We start from the raw sequence: 15,617 nt of genomic DNA, 5'->3' as shown, positions 1-15,617 counted from the left end.
CCTAGGTATTCCTTAAAGAGGTGGGGTTTCAGGTGTCTCCGGAAGGTGAATGCACCAATTTGTAAGTCGCTCTGGATAAGAGCGTCTGCTAAATTACTTAAATGTAAATGTAAATGTTGAACACCAGACGGGCTGCGGCGTTCTGGATGAGTTGTAGGGGTTTAATGGCACAGGCAGGGAGCCCAGCCAACAGCGAGTTGCAGTAATCTAGACGGGAGATGACAAGTGCCTGGATTAGGACCTGCGCCGCTTCCTGTGTGAGACAGGGTCGTACTCTGCGAATGTTGTAGAGCATGAACCTACAGGATCGGGTCACCGCCTTGATGTTAGTGGAGAACGACAGGGTGTTGTCCAGGATCACGCCAAGGTTCTTAGCACTCTGGGAGAAGGACACAAGGGAGTTGTCAACCGTGATGGCAAGATCATGGAACGGGCAGTCCTTCCCTGGGAGGAAGAGCAGCTCCGTCTTGCCGAGGTTCAGCTTGAGGTGGTGATCCGTCATCCACACTGATATGTCTGACAGACATGCAGAGATGCGATTCGCCGCCTGGTTATCAGAAGGGGGAAAGGAGAAGATTAATTGTGTGTCGTCTGCATAGCAATGATAGGAGAGATCATGTGAGGATATGACAGAGCCAAGTGACTTGGTGTATAGCGAGAATAGGAGAGGGCCTAGAACAGAGCCCTGGGGGACACCAGTGGTGAGAGCGCATGGTGCGGAGACAGATTCTCGCCACGCCACCTGGTAGGAGCGACCTGTCAGGTAGGACGCAATCCAAGCGTGGGCCGCGCCGGAGATGCCCAACTCGGAGAGGGTGGAGAGGAGGATCTGATGGTTCACAGTATCAAAGGCAGCAGATAGGTCTAGAAGGATGAGAGCAGAGGAGAGAGAGTTAGCTTTAGCAGTGCGGAGAGCCTCCGTGACACAGAGAAGAGCAGTCTCAGTTGAATGCCCAGTCTTGAAACCTGACTGATTAGGATCAAGAAGGTCATTCTGAGAGAGATAGCAGGAGAGCTGGCCAAGGACGGCACGTTCAAGAGTTTTGGAGAGAAAAGAAAGAAGGGATACTGGTCTGTAGTTGTTGACATCGGAGGGATCGAGTGTAGGTTTTTTCAGAAGGGGTGCAACTCTCGCTCTCTTGAAGACGGAAGGGACGTAGCCAGCGGTCAAGGATGAGTTGATGAGCGAGGTGAGAAGGTCTCCGGAAATGGTCTGGAGAAGAGAGGAGGGGATAGGGTCAAGTGGGCAGGTTGTTGGGCGGCCGGCCGTCACAAGACGCGAGATTTCATCTGGAGAGAGAGGGGAGAAAGAGGTCAAAGCACAGGGTAGGGCAGTGTGAGCAGGACCAGCGGTGTCGTTTGACTTAGCAAACGAGGATCGGATATCGTCAACCTTCTTTTCAAAATGGTTGACGAAGTCATCCGCAGAGAGGGAGGAGGGGGGGGGGGGGGGGGGGAGGATTCAGGAGGGAGGAGAAGGTAGCAAAGAGCTTCCTAGGGTTAGAGGCAGATGCTTGGAATTTAGAGTGGTAGAAAGTGGCTTTAGCAGCAGAGACAGAAGAGGAGAATGTAGAGAGGAGGGAGTGAAAGGATGCCAGGTCCGCAGGGAGGCGAGTTTTCCTCCATTTCCGCTCGGCTGCCCGGAGCCCTGTTCTGTGAGCTCGTAGTGAGTCGTCGAGCCACGGAGCAGGAGGAGCTCTCCAACACTGTTCCGTCCTGTAGGTTTAAACCAGGGCTCTCCAACCCTGTTCCTGGGGAGCTACCGTCCTGTAGGTTATAACCAGGCCTCTCCAACACTGTTCCGTCCTGTAGGTTTAAACCAGGGCTCTCCAACACTGTTCCGTCCTGTAGGTTTAAACCAGGGCTCTCCAATACTGTACCGTCCTGTAGGTTTAAAGCAGGCCTCTCCAATACTGTACCGTCCTGTAGGTTTAAACCAGGGCTGTACAACCTTGTTCCCAGGAAGCTACCGTCCTGTAGGTTTAAACCAGGGCTCTCCAACCCTGTTCCCAGGGAGCTACCGTCCTGTAGGTTTAAACCAGGGCTCTCCAACACTGTTCCCAGGGAGCTACTGTCCTGTAGGTTTAAACCAGGGCTTTACAACACTGTTCCCAGGGAGCTACCATCCTGTAGGTTTAAACCAGGGCTCTCCAACCATGTTCCCAGGGAGCTACCGTCCTGTAGGTTTAAACCAGGGCTCTCCAACCCTGTTCCCAGGGAGCTACCGTCCTGTAGGTTTAAACCAGGGCTCTCCAACACTGTTCCGTCCTGTAGGTTTAAACCAGGGCTCTCCAACCCTGTTCCTGGGGAGCTACCGTCCTGTAGGTTTAAACCAGGGCTCCCCAACTCTGTTCCTGGGGAGCTACCATCCTGTAGGTTTAAACCAGGGCTCTCCAACTCTGTTCCCAGGGAGCTACCGTCCTGTAGGTTTAAACCAGGGCTCTCCAACACTGTTCCGTCCTGTAGGTTTAAAGCAGGACTCTCCAACACTGTTCCGTCTTCTAGGTTTTTGCTACAACCTTCATGTAGCACACCTGATTCTAATAATTAGCTGATTGATGAGCTGATTCTAATAATTAGGTGATTGATGAGCTGAATCTGGTTAGTTACAACTGGGGTTGGAGCAAAACATATAGGAGGGTTGCTCTCCAGGAACAAGGTTGGAGAGCCCTGGCTGAAACCAGTTTCCTTTATTCTGGCAGTTACCTGTAAGCTATCTGACCGCTTCTGAAATCAAACCCCTTTCTGTTTCCATACATTGCCGCACGAGGGCGATGTGCGCAAGTTGGTGGAAGAACAAGGGGGAGTTCTTATAGAATGCCAGCAAAAAAAGCCTCTATTTACATGTTTCTTATGAGTGCATTTCACACTACTATTGGATTATACTTGGATTTTAAGGCTCGTATGAATGTCCTGCTTAATATAATGTTTGTGTCATCACAAATCAACTGCATTATACTTAAACACTTCAACCTGTAAAATGGCTCCTTGGCTAGCTTTTGCAACAGGCTATAATCAATGAGCGTTAGCATTCTAGCTAACAACTGCTACATCCAAAATAGTTATTTTGCAAAGTTCACAACCAAATATAATCTTAGCGACTGTTCAAGCAATAATCAAAACATCATTGTAAGCCTATAAGAACCTCAAAAAGTTATTTTGTTTAGAAGTAATAAAAACGTAAATCTAGGCCATGTTGAATGGGGGCAGATCGCGATGGCTTTCTTCCTGCCGCCGAAAGAGTCGCGCATCTGTGACGTCGGTGCGTCGTGCCCTGGATAAGGGTAATAAAGGTGAGAAAAACGTTTTTCCCCAAATGTTCATTTATTGGACCATGGCGTTATATGAAATGCATGTAATTTCTTAGTATCATGATAGCTTCAATAAGTAAAATAAACAAGAAATAAAATGCATAGGATTACATAGTATGATTATCTTACACAACACAGTATTATACTGATCACAACACACTAGAGGTCGACCGATTATGATTTTTCAACGCCGATACCGATTATTGGAGGACCCCCAAAAAAAGCTGATACCGATTAATCGGCCAATTTTTTTACATTTATTTATTTGTAATAATGACAATTACAACAATACTGAATGAACACTTATTTTAACTTAGTATAATATTGGCAATTTAGCCTCAAATAAATAATGAAACATGTTCAATTTGGTTTAAATAATGCAAAAACTAAAAGTGTTGGAGAAGAAAGTAAAAGTGCAATATGTGCCATGTAAAAAAGCTAACGTTTAAGTTCCTTGCTCAGAACATGAGACATATGAAAGCTGGTGGTTCCTTTTAACATGAGTCTTCAATATTCCCAGGTAAGATGTTTTAGGTTGTAGTTATTATGGGAATTATAGGACTATTTCTCTCTATACGATTTGTATTTCATATACCTTTGACTATTGGATGTTCTAATAGGCACTTTAGTATTGCCAGTGTAACAGTATAGCTTCCGTCCCTCTCCTCGCTCCTACCTGGGCTCAAACCAGGAACACATCGACAACAGCCACCCTCGAAGCAGCGTTACCCATGCAGCGCAAGGGGAACAACTACTCCAAGTCTCAGAGCAAGTGACGTTTGAAACGCTATTAGCGCCCACCCCACTAACTAGCTAGCCATTTCACATCGGTTACACCAGCCTCATCTTGGGGGTTGATAGGCTTGAAGTCATAAACAGCGCAATGCATTGCGAAGGGCTGTTTGAATGAATGCTCACGAGGCTGCTGCTGCCTACCATCGCTCAGTCAGACTGCTCTATCAAATCATAGACTTAATTATAACATAATAACACACAGAAATACGAGCCTTAGGTCATTAATATGGTCGAATCCGTAAACTATCATCTCGAAAACAAAACGTTTTTCCTGTCAGTGAAATACGGAACCGTTCCGTATTTTATCTAACGGGTGGCATCCCTAAGTCGAAATATTCCTGTTACATTGCACAACCTTCAATGTTATGTCATAATTACGTAAAATTCAGGCAAATTAGTTTGCAACGAGCCAGGCGGCCCAAACTGTTGCATATACCCTGACTGCGTGCAATGACAAGCTAGATAAACTAGTAATATCATCAACCATGTGTAGTTAACTAGTGATTATGATTGATTGTTTTTTATAAGATAAGTTTAATGCTAGCTAGCAACTTACCTTGGCTTCTTACTGCATTCGCGCAATGTAAAGCAGGTGGTTAGAGCGTTGGACTAGTTAACCGTAAGGTTGCAAGATTGAATCCCCGAGCTGACAAGGGAAAAATCTGTCATTCTGCCCCTGAACAAGGCAGTTAACCCACCGTTCCTAGGCCGTCATTGAAAATAAGAATGTGTTCTTAACTGACTTGCCTAGTTAAATAAAGGTCTAAAAAAATAAAATAACAATAAATTTAAAAAAAATAAAAATCGGCATCCAAAAATACAGATTTCCGATTGTTATGAAAACTTGAAATCAGCCCTAATTAAATCAGCCATTCCGATTAATCGGTCGACCTCTACAACACACACACAAATACGTGCGCGCGCACACACCAGAAAGAATAACAATTCTGTAGTCATAAGAGGCATGGTGGGTGTCCAAAATAGCACCCTATTCCCTATATAATGCACTACATTTCAGCAGAGCCCTCAAGGTTCCCATATGGGCCCTGGTCAAAAGTAGTGCACTATATAGGGAATAGGGTGCCATTTGGGATGAAGATATGGACCCAGCCCCATTTTTAAAGGTGCCAGTACTGCCAGTGTCCTCTCTCCATCTGCGGTAAGGGCATAAGTCTCTCATATTTACATTGATGTATGTATTTTTTGCTAAGCTTTTCCTACCCTGGGTGATTGGTTGGACCTTCCACTACTAGAGCCCACCCTGGGTGGTCTGCCTAAATGGCGGGTCGGTCCCATGGGCTTGGGAGCATGTGACCGCCGGTGTTGTTGGAGATTGTTTTTCCGGACGTAGGCCTTCCCGCAGTCATAGCACTGGTACGGTCTCTCTCCTGTGTGCGTTCTGAGATGGACTCGGAGGTCATATTCCCTGGTGTAAGTCTTGCCACATTCAGGGCAGAGATAGCGTTTTTCTCCCCTGGGGGACATGGTGGGTTTCTGTGGTGCCGGGAGGTGGTGGCTTCCTTCCCTCTGCGGTGCCGGGAGGTGGTGGGTTTGTGGTGCCGGTAGGTTGTGGGTTTGTGGTGCCGGTAGGTTGTGGGTTTGTGGTGCCGGTAGGTTGTGGGTTTGTGGTGCCGGTAGGTTGTGGGTTTGTGGTGCCGGTAGGTTGTGGGTTTGTGGTGCCGGAAGGTTGTGGGTTTGTGGTGCCGGTAGGTTGTGGGTTTGTGGTGCCGGAAGGTTGTGGGTTTGTGGTGCCGGAAGGGTGTGGGTTCCCTCCTTGCCAATCTGATTCAGGCATCGTTGTGGTTTCCCAACATTATGTCTGTTGTCCGGAGGTTGTTTCACTGCTTCTGAAGAAGTCGTCCTCATGTCCATGTCAGGCAGGAAACTGGGATCCCTGCCTGCATGACAAACGGACAGAGAGAAAGGAGAGACAGACACAATGCAACAATGTTATTGTTAAGGTGTGGATGAGATTATTGTTTTTAAAACAACATGGTTTTGATCACTGACAGTTTTCTAGTAGGCCATCAGGATGTATTAATGGTAGAGGACACTCACCTGTGTGCACTTTAAAATGCGTTTTGAGATTCCCTTTCTGGTTGAACGTCATCCCACACACAGAGCACTGGTAAGGCCTCTCTCCTGTGTGTGTTCTCATGTGTCTCTCCAGTTTGTTTGCTTGAGTGAACTCCTTCCCACAGTCCGGACACTTGTGAAAGCTCTTTGCTCGACGTCGTTCCTCTCCCCCAGAACAGTTGAATCGCTCGTGGGTCATCAGGAGTCCTTTACTGATGAAGCCCTTGCCACACTCAGAGCAGAGGAAAGGCATCTCTCCTGTGTGTGTTCGCTCGTGGACTTTTAACGTATACTTACTAGAGCAGGTCCGTCCGCACACAGAGCACAGGGGCTTCTCCTCGGTGTGTGTTCGCTCGTGGGCTTTCCAAGCCGGTTTGTGGTAGTAACCCTTGCCACAGAAAGAGCAAGAGTAAGGCATCTCTCCTGTGTGAGATCGCTGGTGTTCTTTTAATGATTCTTTATTGAACCTCTTGCCACAAACACAGCAGGTGTAAGGCTTGGCTCCAGTGTCTGTCTTCAAGTGAACCTCCAGAACGCACTTTGAGGAGAACTCTTGTCCACAGCAGCAGGTCATCTTCTCATTCGGGTCTGTTTTAATCTGTTCAGAATTCCTCTTTTGGTGGTATCTCAAACTACATTGATGAGCGAAGCCCTTCCCACACTCAGAGCAGGTATAAGGCTTCTCTCCTGTGTGGGTTCGTTGGTGTGTTTTCAAAGCTTGTCTAATAATGAACGTTTTCTCACACACAAAGCAAGCGTAAGGCTTCTCTCCTGTGTGGGTTCTCATGTGTATTTGTAGTGCCGATAATGTCTGGCAGTGTTTCCCACAATCTGGGCATGGGTGGGTCTTTTTCTGCCTCGTTCTGCGTTTTATCTGGTGTTGTTTAGGTTCTCCTGATGTAGAGGGTCTCTCCCCGGCTGCAGAGTGATGGCTGGGACTCTCTCCTGTGGGGATGAGACAGGACAGATATAGTCAGTGAGACTGAGTCAGACTCAGTGTGCATATGCATACCTACTGGGTTTCTCCCTTATTTTACAACATGTCCTGTGCTTCTCCTGTTGTAGAATTTATGGCAAAGCTATCCAAGAAAGCTCCCCAAATGACACCCTATAAAGTGCACTAATTTTGACCATAGCCATAGGGTTCTGGTCAAGAGTAGTGGACTAGATAGGGAATAGCATGCCATTCTGATCAACAGTAGTGCACTATATAGGGAATAGGGTGCCATTCTGGTCAAGAGTAGTGCACTATATAGGAAATAGGGTGCCATTCTGGTCTACAGTAGTGCACTATATAGGGAATAGGGTGCCATTCTGGTCTACAGTAGTGCACTATATAGGGAATAGGGTGCCATTCTGGTCTACAGTAGTGCACTATATAGGGAATAGGGTGCCATTCTGGTCTACAGTAGTGCTCTATATAGGGAATAGGGTGCCATTCTGGTCTCAGAGGCACGGTAGGTGCCACTGGATACGTAGGCCGGGAATAGGGTGCCATTCTGGTCTACAGTAGTGCACTATATAGGGTAGGGGCATCGGCACGGGCCGGGTGCGGCCATTCTGGTCTACAGTAGTGCACTATATAGGGAATAGGGTGCCATTCTGGTCTACAGTAGTGCACTATATAGGGAATAGCGTGCCATTCTGGTCTACAGTAGTGCACTATATAGGGAATAGGGTGCCATTCTGGTCTACAGTAGTGCACTATATAGGGAATAGGGTGCCATTCTGGTCTACAGTAGTGCACTATATAGGGAATAGGGTGCCATTCTGGTCTACAGTAGTGCACTATATAGGGAATAGCGTGCCATTCTGGTCTACAGTAGTGCACTATAAAGGGAATAGCATACCCTTTGGGACCCATCTCAAGTTAGCCTGGCTCCAGCTACCCACCTGTATTATCTAGTTCCCAGTCTTCTTCTTCTTCTTTGACTACGATATTAAATGTTGGTGTTTCACTGTTCATGTCCAGACTCACAGTAACCCTCTCCTGACCCTGCGCTGTGTCTTTCTGATCACCATGGTTACTGTCCTCCTGGTCACCACGGTTCCTGTCAAGACTCGGGGACACCATGGGTTGGGGTTCAGTGGAGCAGGATGGAGATGGGCTGGACGGGTCTTCAGAATCCTATATGATGAAGAGTGACAGTGCAGTTTTAACAGCACACTAGCTAGTTACATTATTAATATGTAGATTTAGCAATATGACACCATCCTAAATAGCAAGGCAATTGTTTTGTTTGCTTGTTATGGAAAAAGACAACTTCTCTTTGAAATAAACCTTTCCAGCTAAGTAGAACTGGTTTAGGAACTATCAGTGGAGAAGGTGGAAAGCTTCAAGTTCCTCGGCGTACACATCCCTGACAATCTGAAATGGTCCACCCACAGACAGTGTGGTGAAGAAGGCACAACAGCGCCTCTTCAACCTCAGGAGGCTGAAGAAATTTGTCTTGGCCCCGAAGACCCTCACAAACTTTTACAGATGCACAATTGAGAGCATCCTGTCGAGCTGTATCACCGCCTGGTACGGCAACTGCACCGCCCGCAACCGCAGGGCTCTCCAGAGGGTGGTGCGGTCTACCCAACGCGTCACCAGGGGCACACTGTCTGCTCTCCAGGACACCTATAGCACCCGATGTCACAGGAAGGCCAAAAATATCATCAAGGACATCAACCACCCGGACCACAGCCTGTTCACCCCGATATCATCCAGAAGGCGAAATCAGTACAGGTGCATCAAAGTTGGACAGGTAGGCTGAAAAACAGCTTCTATCTCAAGGCCATCAGACTGTTAAATAGCCATCACTAAATAACTTCCACCCGGTTACTCAACCCTGCACCTTACAGGCTGCTGCCCTATGTACATACACATGGAATCACTGGCCACTTTAATAATGGAACACTAGTCACTTTAATAATGTTTACATACTGCTTTACTCATATATACATACTGTATTCTATTCTACTTTATTTTAGTCTATGCCACTCCGACATTGCTCGTCCTAATATTTATATATTTCTTAATTCCATTCATTTACTTTTAGATTTGTGACTTGTTGTGAATTGTTAGATACTAATGCACTGTTGGAGCCAGGAACACAAGCATTTCGCTACACCCGCAACAAAATATGCTAAATATGTGTATATGACCAATAACATTTGATTTGATATCAATCAATGCAAACCAAAACACACCAGCTACTGTTGATTGTATTGTCATTCATCAAGCTAGCTGGCCAGTTAACTAGCTACGTTACCTTACTAGAAAACGACATATCAGCGAGCTACGACATAGTTAGCTAGTAACGTTACTGATGTTGCTACCATTCACTGATCTCCATAAAATACTGAGCAACTTGATTTGCGAGCTAGCCACAACATTTGGTATAGCAACCGCCGAACAGACTGCAGAAAAGAGATGTGGCTAGCACACATTCAGAGTCTTACCTCGTCCATAGCATATGGAATGAATCCCTGAGCTAACTAATTACAAAGCTCATTTAGTTTCAAATGTATAATGATGACTGGCAATGTTGTTGGTCGTAACCTCGAGTCTCGTTGGAGGCTGGGAAATACCAACACCCGAGGGTATTTAATCAAAAGCTGCGGTCTTCCTTTCATTACATTTTTTTCTGCAAAAGTGTTTTGAACAATGAGATGTTATAAGTGCAGTTCTGTAAACTGTCGAAGTCAGTTTGGCTTTTTACTTCTGGTATGAGGTTGTCTTTTGTCTGTGCTTTAGCGCCCCTATGCGGTCTGGAGAACAAAGACAATAGAGGACAAGTCTCTTACAACCTAGTTCTCTGACCGTTTCTGAAGTCAAACGTTTTTATACATAAAGGTAATAAAGAGAGAAATACGTTTTTCCCCCCTCCCAATGTTAATTTATTGGTCCATGGTATTATGACATGCAAGTCAATGTGGATTTCTTAGTCTCATGACAGCTTAAATAAGTAACATAAGATATTAAAAAAACACAAGGACTAAAATATGCACAGGATGACAACTACAGTCGGAATGCTTATCTTACACAATACAGCAGACTTTATTGTACTGATCACAGACGAGGAAGCAACACACACACACACCGCCACCATCCGGGCTGAAGTGTAAAGACAACAGATGACATATCTTACAACTTAGCCATCTCTGCTTATACTGGCAATGAAATCAAAATGTTATAAGGCATATACAAAAAGGGCCAACGTTTGATACTGGCATTATGACATGTACGTCACTGTGGATTTGTTTTGTATCATTACAGATTCAATAAGTAAAATAAGATCTTTTTTATTTATTTTTTTATACACTAGAATGGACAAAAATGCAATCGCTTAATTTTTGTTGATTAAAAATATGTACGTTACTATAACTACAGTTGGCAAGATTATCTTGCACAGTGGTAACGATTATTATACTGATCATAAATGAGGACGCAACAACATGCGCGCACACACACACACACACACACACACACACACACAACGGAAGCAAGAAGAACAGTTCTGTTTAGTCATGGGAGACATGGTGTGTCCAAAATGGCACCCTATTCCATTTATAGTGCACTACATTTGTCCAGAACCCCATGAGCCCTTGTCAAAAGTAGTGCACTACATAGGGAATAGGATGCAGACCTAGCCATGGAGTTTAAAGGTGCCAGTACTGCCAGTGTTCTCTCTCCATGTCTGGTAACGGCATCGGTCTCTCCACTCGATGTAAAGGCATGGGTCTCTCCACTGTATGGAACGGCATGGGTCTCTCTACACTAGAGAACGGAGGCATGGGTTTATCAACCCTGGACAACTGCTGCTTAGAGCTTCCCATCCTGGGTGATTGGTTAGGTCTTCTGCTACTGGAGCCCATGCTGACGGGCCGGCCTAACTGACGGGTCGGTCCCATGGGCTTGGGAGCATGCGACCGCCGGTGTTGACGGAGCCCTTGTTTCCGAACAAAGGTCTTTCCGCATTCATCACACTGGTACGGTCTCTCTCCTGTGTGCGTTCTGAGGTGGACCCGGAGGTCATATTCCCTGGTGTAAGTCTTGCCACATTCAGGGCAGAGATAGTGTTTTTCTCCCCTGGGGGACATGGTGGGTTTCTGTGGTGCCGGGAGGGGGTGGGATGTTCCCTCCCTCTGTGGTGCCGGGAGGTGGTGGGATTGTGGTGCCGGTAGGTTTTGGGTTCCCTCCTCGTCATGCTGATGGAGGCAGCGTTGTGGTCTCCCAGCTTTACGTCTGTTGTCCCGAGGTTGTTCAGAGGGAGTCTCCATGTCAGCCACTAAACTGGGATCCCCTCCTGTATAGACAGACACACGGACACTCAGTGGGCCCATATGGGCCCTGGCCAAATGTAGTGCACTATAGATGAATAAAGTGCCATTTGGGACTCAACCAATGCAACATGCAACAATGTTATTGTTAAGGTGTGGATGAGATTGTTGTTTAAAACAACATGGTTTTGATCACTGACAGTTTTCTAGTAGTCCATCAGGATGTATTAATGGTAGAGGACACTCACCTGTGTGCACTTTAAAATGCGTTTTGAGATTCCCTTTCTGGTTGAACCTCATCCCACACACAGAGCACTGGTAAGGCCTCTCTCCTGTGTGTGTTCTCGTGTGTCTCTCCAGTTTGTTTGCTTGAGTGAACTCCTTCCCACAGTCCGGACACTTGTGAAAGCTCTTTGCTCGCCGTCGTTCCTCTCCCCCAGAACAGTTGAATCGCTGGTGGGTCGTCAGGTATGCTTTACTGAGGAAGCCCTTGCCACACTCAGAGCAGAGGAAAGGCTTCTCTCCTGTGTGTGTTCGCTGGTGGACTTTTAATGTAGTGTTATTAGAGAAGGTCCGTCCGCACACAGAGCACAGGGGCTTCTCCTCGGTGTGTGTTCGCTCGTGGGCTTTCCAAGCCGGTTTTTGGTAGTAACCCTTGCCACAGAAAGAGCAAGAGTAAGGCATCTCTCCTGTGTGAGATCGCTGGTGTTCCTTTAGCCGTTCTTTTTTACCGAACCCCTTGCCACAAACGCAGCAGGTGTAAGGCTTGGCTCCAGTGTCTGTCTTCAAGTGAACCTCCAGAACGCACTTTGAGGAGAACTCTTGTCCACAGCAGCAGGTCACCTTGTCAGCTGAGTCTTTCTTCTGGTGTAATCTCAAGCTACTTTGATAAGTGAAGCCCTTCCCACACTCAGAGCAGAGGTAAGGCTTCTCTCCAGTGTGGATTCTCTGGTGGACCTTCAGTGCTGATAACGATGGGCAGTGTCTCCCACACTCGGGGCAGGAGTGGGTCTTCCTGACTCCCCATTTCCTCTTCTGTTGTTCAGGTTCTCCTGAAGCAGGACTCTGTCCTTTACTCTTCTCCGTCTCCTCTCCTGTGTGTGTCCTGTTCTGGTGTCTCCTTAGTGTGTACAAGGAGACAAACTTCCTCCCACACGCTAGGCAGCTGTGAGTCTTAGTTTTGCGTTTCACTCGTCGTTGTTCAGGTTCTTCGGATTCGGAATGTTCAGGATCTTCGTATTCGGAATGTTCTGGTTCTTCCGATGAAGAGGGACTATATTCACTGGCAGATGGTTGGTTGGGACTCTCACCTGTGGGACAGAGACGGGAGAGAATAAGGAACAGAGGCAAGTGAGTCCAGCTCATGTTGTTATTCTTCATTTGGTCCTGGGGGAAATAGTGTCCTGTCCAGTGGGTGTACTTGTACATTCTGTCCCAAGGCTGGTACATCAAGCTGCCTTCCGTTACAGAAACAAGAGAGGCTCCTGCACCAAGGCTTGCTTAATTACCTACAGACTGTGCAGTCTTTCGTTCAATCCAGCACTAACACAAAAACTAACACAAAGTGCTCTAAGTTAATGGACATTAAAGTACATCTCATCTTAACACATCTAATCACTTACCTGTAACACAACAATCCCAGTCATCTTCCTCCTCCTTGACGACAACAACTTTTTGTAGAACTATCCGCAGACTACCCAGTTTTGACCTCTGGTCACCATGGTTCCTGTCAGGACCCGGTGATGACGCCGAGCGCTGGGGCTCCGAAGAACTGGGTGGGGACTGTCTAGATGGGTCTTCTGAGTCCTACATACAAAATAGAGTGTGTCAGTGTAGTCTTAACAAAGTGATAAGGATCTGGGCCTATATATTAATAAAGCGTCTCAGAGTATGGGTGCTGATCTACGATCAGGTCCCACCCACCTATCTACATAATTCATTCGTTATGATCCGAAAAGGCTAAACTGATCCTAGATCGGGCTAAATAGCCTGCGATTCTAGGCTGCTGAAGCTGAGCTAATCTGTATCTGTTTTTCCGATCTACTACAATTATCTGGCAAGTAACGGTGAAGTCTCTGTGACTGGGATTTAATACTCACGTCACTCACTTTCTCCCTTTGTTCTGGTGGTATGTGTCTCTCTGGAGCTGGGTCTGTCAACCTCTCAGCGCCCCCCTCGTTCTTGGTTCTGCTTGGTTCGGTGCCGTCCAGTGTGTCCACTTGCGCTGACTGGCTGAGGCTAGCATCTTGTTGTATTGTTTTGATGTCGTTTTGCAGTTGGAGTAACCAAGACATTCCCTGGTCCTCTAATTTCATTAAATCATCACTTTCACAATATTCTTCTATTTTACGACGCAACGAGCGATAATTCTTCCCTTTAACGTCGGAGCCATCTTGGCCAGCTATTCCACAACGTTCACACAGGTAACGTAAATTGTTCTCGGTTAAATTCCACAAACTCTGTTCGATTCCATCCAACAACGTTTCCCTCTCTCCGCTCATATTGTCCTACCTACGTACCAACAAAAATGTAGTCAATGGCAAGACAGCTACAATCCGTTAAAGAGATTGTTAATTAGTTAGTACAGTATTCTGAAGTGAAGCAGCTAGCTAAATATTAACCATGCTAGCTAGCTTCTCGTCAACTACTTCCTATTTTCTTCTTCACCTTTTTGATTCTAATTTAGTGTTTTATTTTTTGTAATGTTTGCAAACCAATTGAAATTGCGCATTACCGCCACCTACTGTACTGGAGTGTGAAGACAGACAGGACCTAAAACTGGTGAATTTCCAAGTAGGTACTGAACGGTTTGTTGAATTGATTGAGTAGAGAAGCAAGTTTTTGCAATTATTATTTATTCAATCAAATACCTTATGCGGAAGGTCACACTGACTGTCTTCACATGATGTAGGTATGCTACTGCTCCCAGTCATCAGGTTTCTTAGCACCATCAGGGAGCTTCAATAATGTGCTGTGTTGTGTCAATGAATTAAACATAAATATCTGCAATAGGATAGAGTAACTAATGATATCATGAACCTAATTATTTCCTAATCAATGGCTTTGATCAGGTCCTTCAAATAGAGTCAGAGCAGGAGTGAGGATTGTGTTTTGGGCTCCCGAGTGGCGCGCGCTCTAAGGCACTGCATCTCAGCGCAAGAGGAGTCACTACAGTCCCTGGTTCGATTCCAGGCTGTATCACATCTGGCCGTTACTGGGACTCCCATAGGGCGGCGCACAATTTATTTATATATATATATTTTTCAAATTGAACCGTTATTTAACTAGGCAAATCAGTTAAGAACAAATTCTTATTTACAATGACGGCCTATCCCGGCCAAACCCAGACGACGCTGGGCCAATTGTGCGCCGCCCTATGGGACTCCCAATCACGGCCTGGATTAGTGAGTTCGTTTTTGGAATTATCGAACAGTGAAACTAAAATAGATTGGTAGCTAGCTGATTTATTTATTTCCCAAATCATTTGGTGCTAGCTTAACCAGACGGCTGTAGTAAGTAAGTAAGTAAAGTAGAACATTTGGTGCAAGATTCTCTGGTCTGATGAAACCAAGATTTAACTCTTTGGCCTGAATGCCAAGCGTCACGTCTGGAGGAAACCTGACACCATCCCTACGGTGAAGCATGGTGATGGCAGCATCATGCTGTGGGGATATTTTTCAGCGGCAGGAACTGCGACACTAGTCAGGATTGAGGGAAAGATGAATGGAGCAAAGTACAGAGAGATCCTTGATGGACCTCAGACTGGGGCGAAGGCTCACCTTCCAACAGGACAATGACCCTAAACACAGGGAAAGACAACACAGGAGTGGCTTCGGGACAAGTCTCTGAATGTCCTTGAGTGGCCCAGCCAGAGCCCAGACTTGAACCCGATCGAACATCTCTGGAAAGACCTGAAAATAGCTGTGCAGCGACGCTCCCCATCCAATCTGACAGAGCTTGAGAGGATCTGCAGAGAAGAATGGGGGAAACTCCCCAAATACAGGTGTGCCAAACTTGTAGGTTCATACCCAAGAAGACTTCAGGCTGTAATCGCTGCCAAAGAGGCTTCAACAAAGTACTGAGTAAAGGGTCTGAATACTTATGTATATGTGATATGTCTGTTTTTGTTTTTAATAAATTAGCAAAAATGTCTAAAAACCCTTTTTT

General features: G+C 46.1%; 2 protein-coding genes and 1 long non-coding RNA gene across 4 annotated transcripts in view; 1 reads left to right on the top strand and 2 right to left on the bottom strand.

Annotated features, from left to right (window-relative positions):
- LOC123725402 (uncharacterized) overlaps positions 1-15,617 on the top strand; it is a 32,129-nt gene that overhangs the window by 6,764 nt on the left and 9,748 nt on the right. The gene's annotated exons all lie outside the window — the stretch shown is intronic.
- Positions 3,306-9,894, bottom strand: LOC106564093 (uncharacterized). Its single transcript, XM_014130084.3, has 4 exons — positions 9,630-9,894; positions 8,076-8,310; positions 6,165-7,127; positions 3,306-6,004 (listed from the first exon to the last, which is right to left on the bottom strand). Exons 1-4 carry the CDS (start codon positions 9,636-9,638, stop codon positions 5,313-5,315), a joined length of 1,899 nt encoding a protein of 632 aa, XP_013985559.3. The 5' UTR covers positions 9,639-9,894; the 3' UTR covers positions 3,306-5,312.
- On the bottom strand, positions 10,204-14,096 carry LOC106564092 (uncharacterized). 2 transcript variants are annotated; one of them, XM_014130083.3, is made up of 4 exons: positions 13,559-14,096; positions 13,073-13,256; positions 11,699-12,760; positions 10,204-11,476 (listed from the first exon to the last, which is right to left on the bottom strand). In XM_014130083.3, exons 1-4 carry the CDS (start codon positions 13,949-13,951, stop codon positions 10,830-10,832), a joined length of 2,286 nt encoding a protein of 761 aa, XP_013985558.1. In that variant the 5' UTR covers positions 13,952-14,096; the 3' UTR covers positions 10,204-10,829. The 2 variants fall into 2 exon arrangements, with proteins under 2 accessions (XP_013985558.1, XP_013985557.1); XM_014130082.3 differs by having other exon boundaries at positions 13,550-14,095.

Source organism: Salmo salar, chromosome 12 (genome assembly GCF_965601325.2).
Source record: "Salmo salar chromosome 12, fSalSal1, whole genome shotgun sequence".
Taxonomy (NCBI): Eukaryota; Metazoa; Chordata; class Actinopteri; order Salmoniformes; family Salmonidae; genus Salmo; species Salmo salar.
The sequence above is the reverse complement of the archived record's forward strand: the minus strand, read 5'-3'. Positions and strand labels throughout refer to the sequence as shown.

What these genes read in the sequence shown, in the direction of transcription:
- LOC106564093 (XM_014130084.3), bottom strand. An exon ending in CTGGGAACTAGATAATACAG is followed by an intron (nt 7,128 to 8,075) that starts GTGGGTAGCTGG and finishes TCATCCCCACAG; the next exon opens with GAGAGAGTCCCAGCCATCAC. An exon ending in GCATTTTAAAGTGCACACAG is followed by an intron (nt 6,005 to 6,164) that starts GTGAGTGTCCTC and finishes TTTGTCATGCAG; the next exon opens with GCAGGGATCCCAGTTTCCTG.
- LOC106564092 (XM_014130082.3), bottom strand. Translation starts at nt 13,951, where the DNA reads ATGAGCGGAGAGAGGGAAACGTTGTTGGATGGAATCGAACAGAGTTTG. An exon ending in CTGGGATTGTTGTGTTACAG is followed by an intron (nt 12,761 to 13,072) that starts GTAAGTGATTAG and finishes TCTGTCCCACAG; the next exon opens with GTGAGAGTCCCAACCAACCA. An exon ending in GCATTTTAAAGTGCACACAG is followed by an intron (nt 11,477 to 11,698) that starts GTGAGTGTCCTC and finishes CTGTCTATACAG; the next exon opens with GAGGGGATCCCAGTTTAGTG.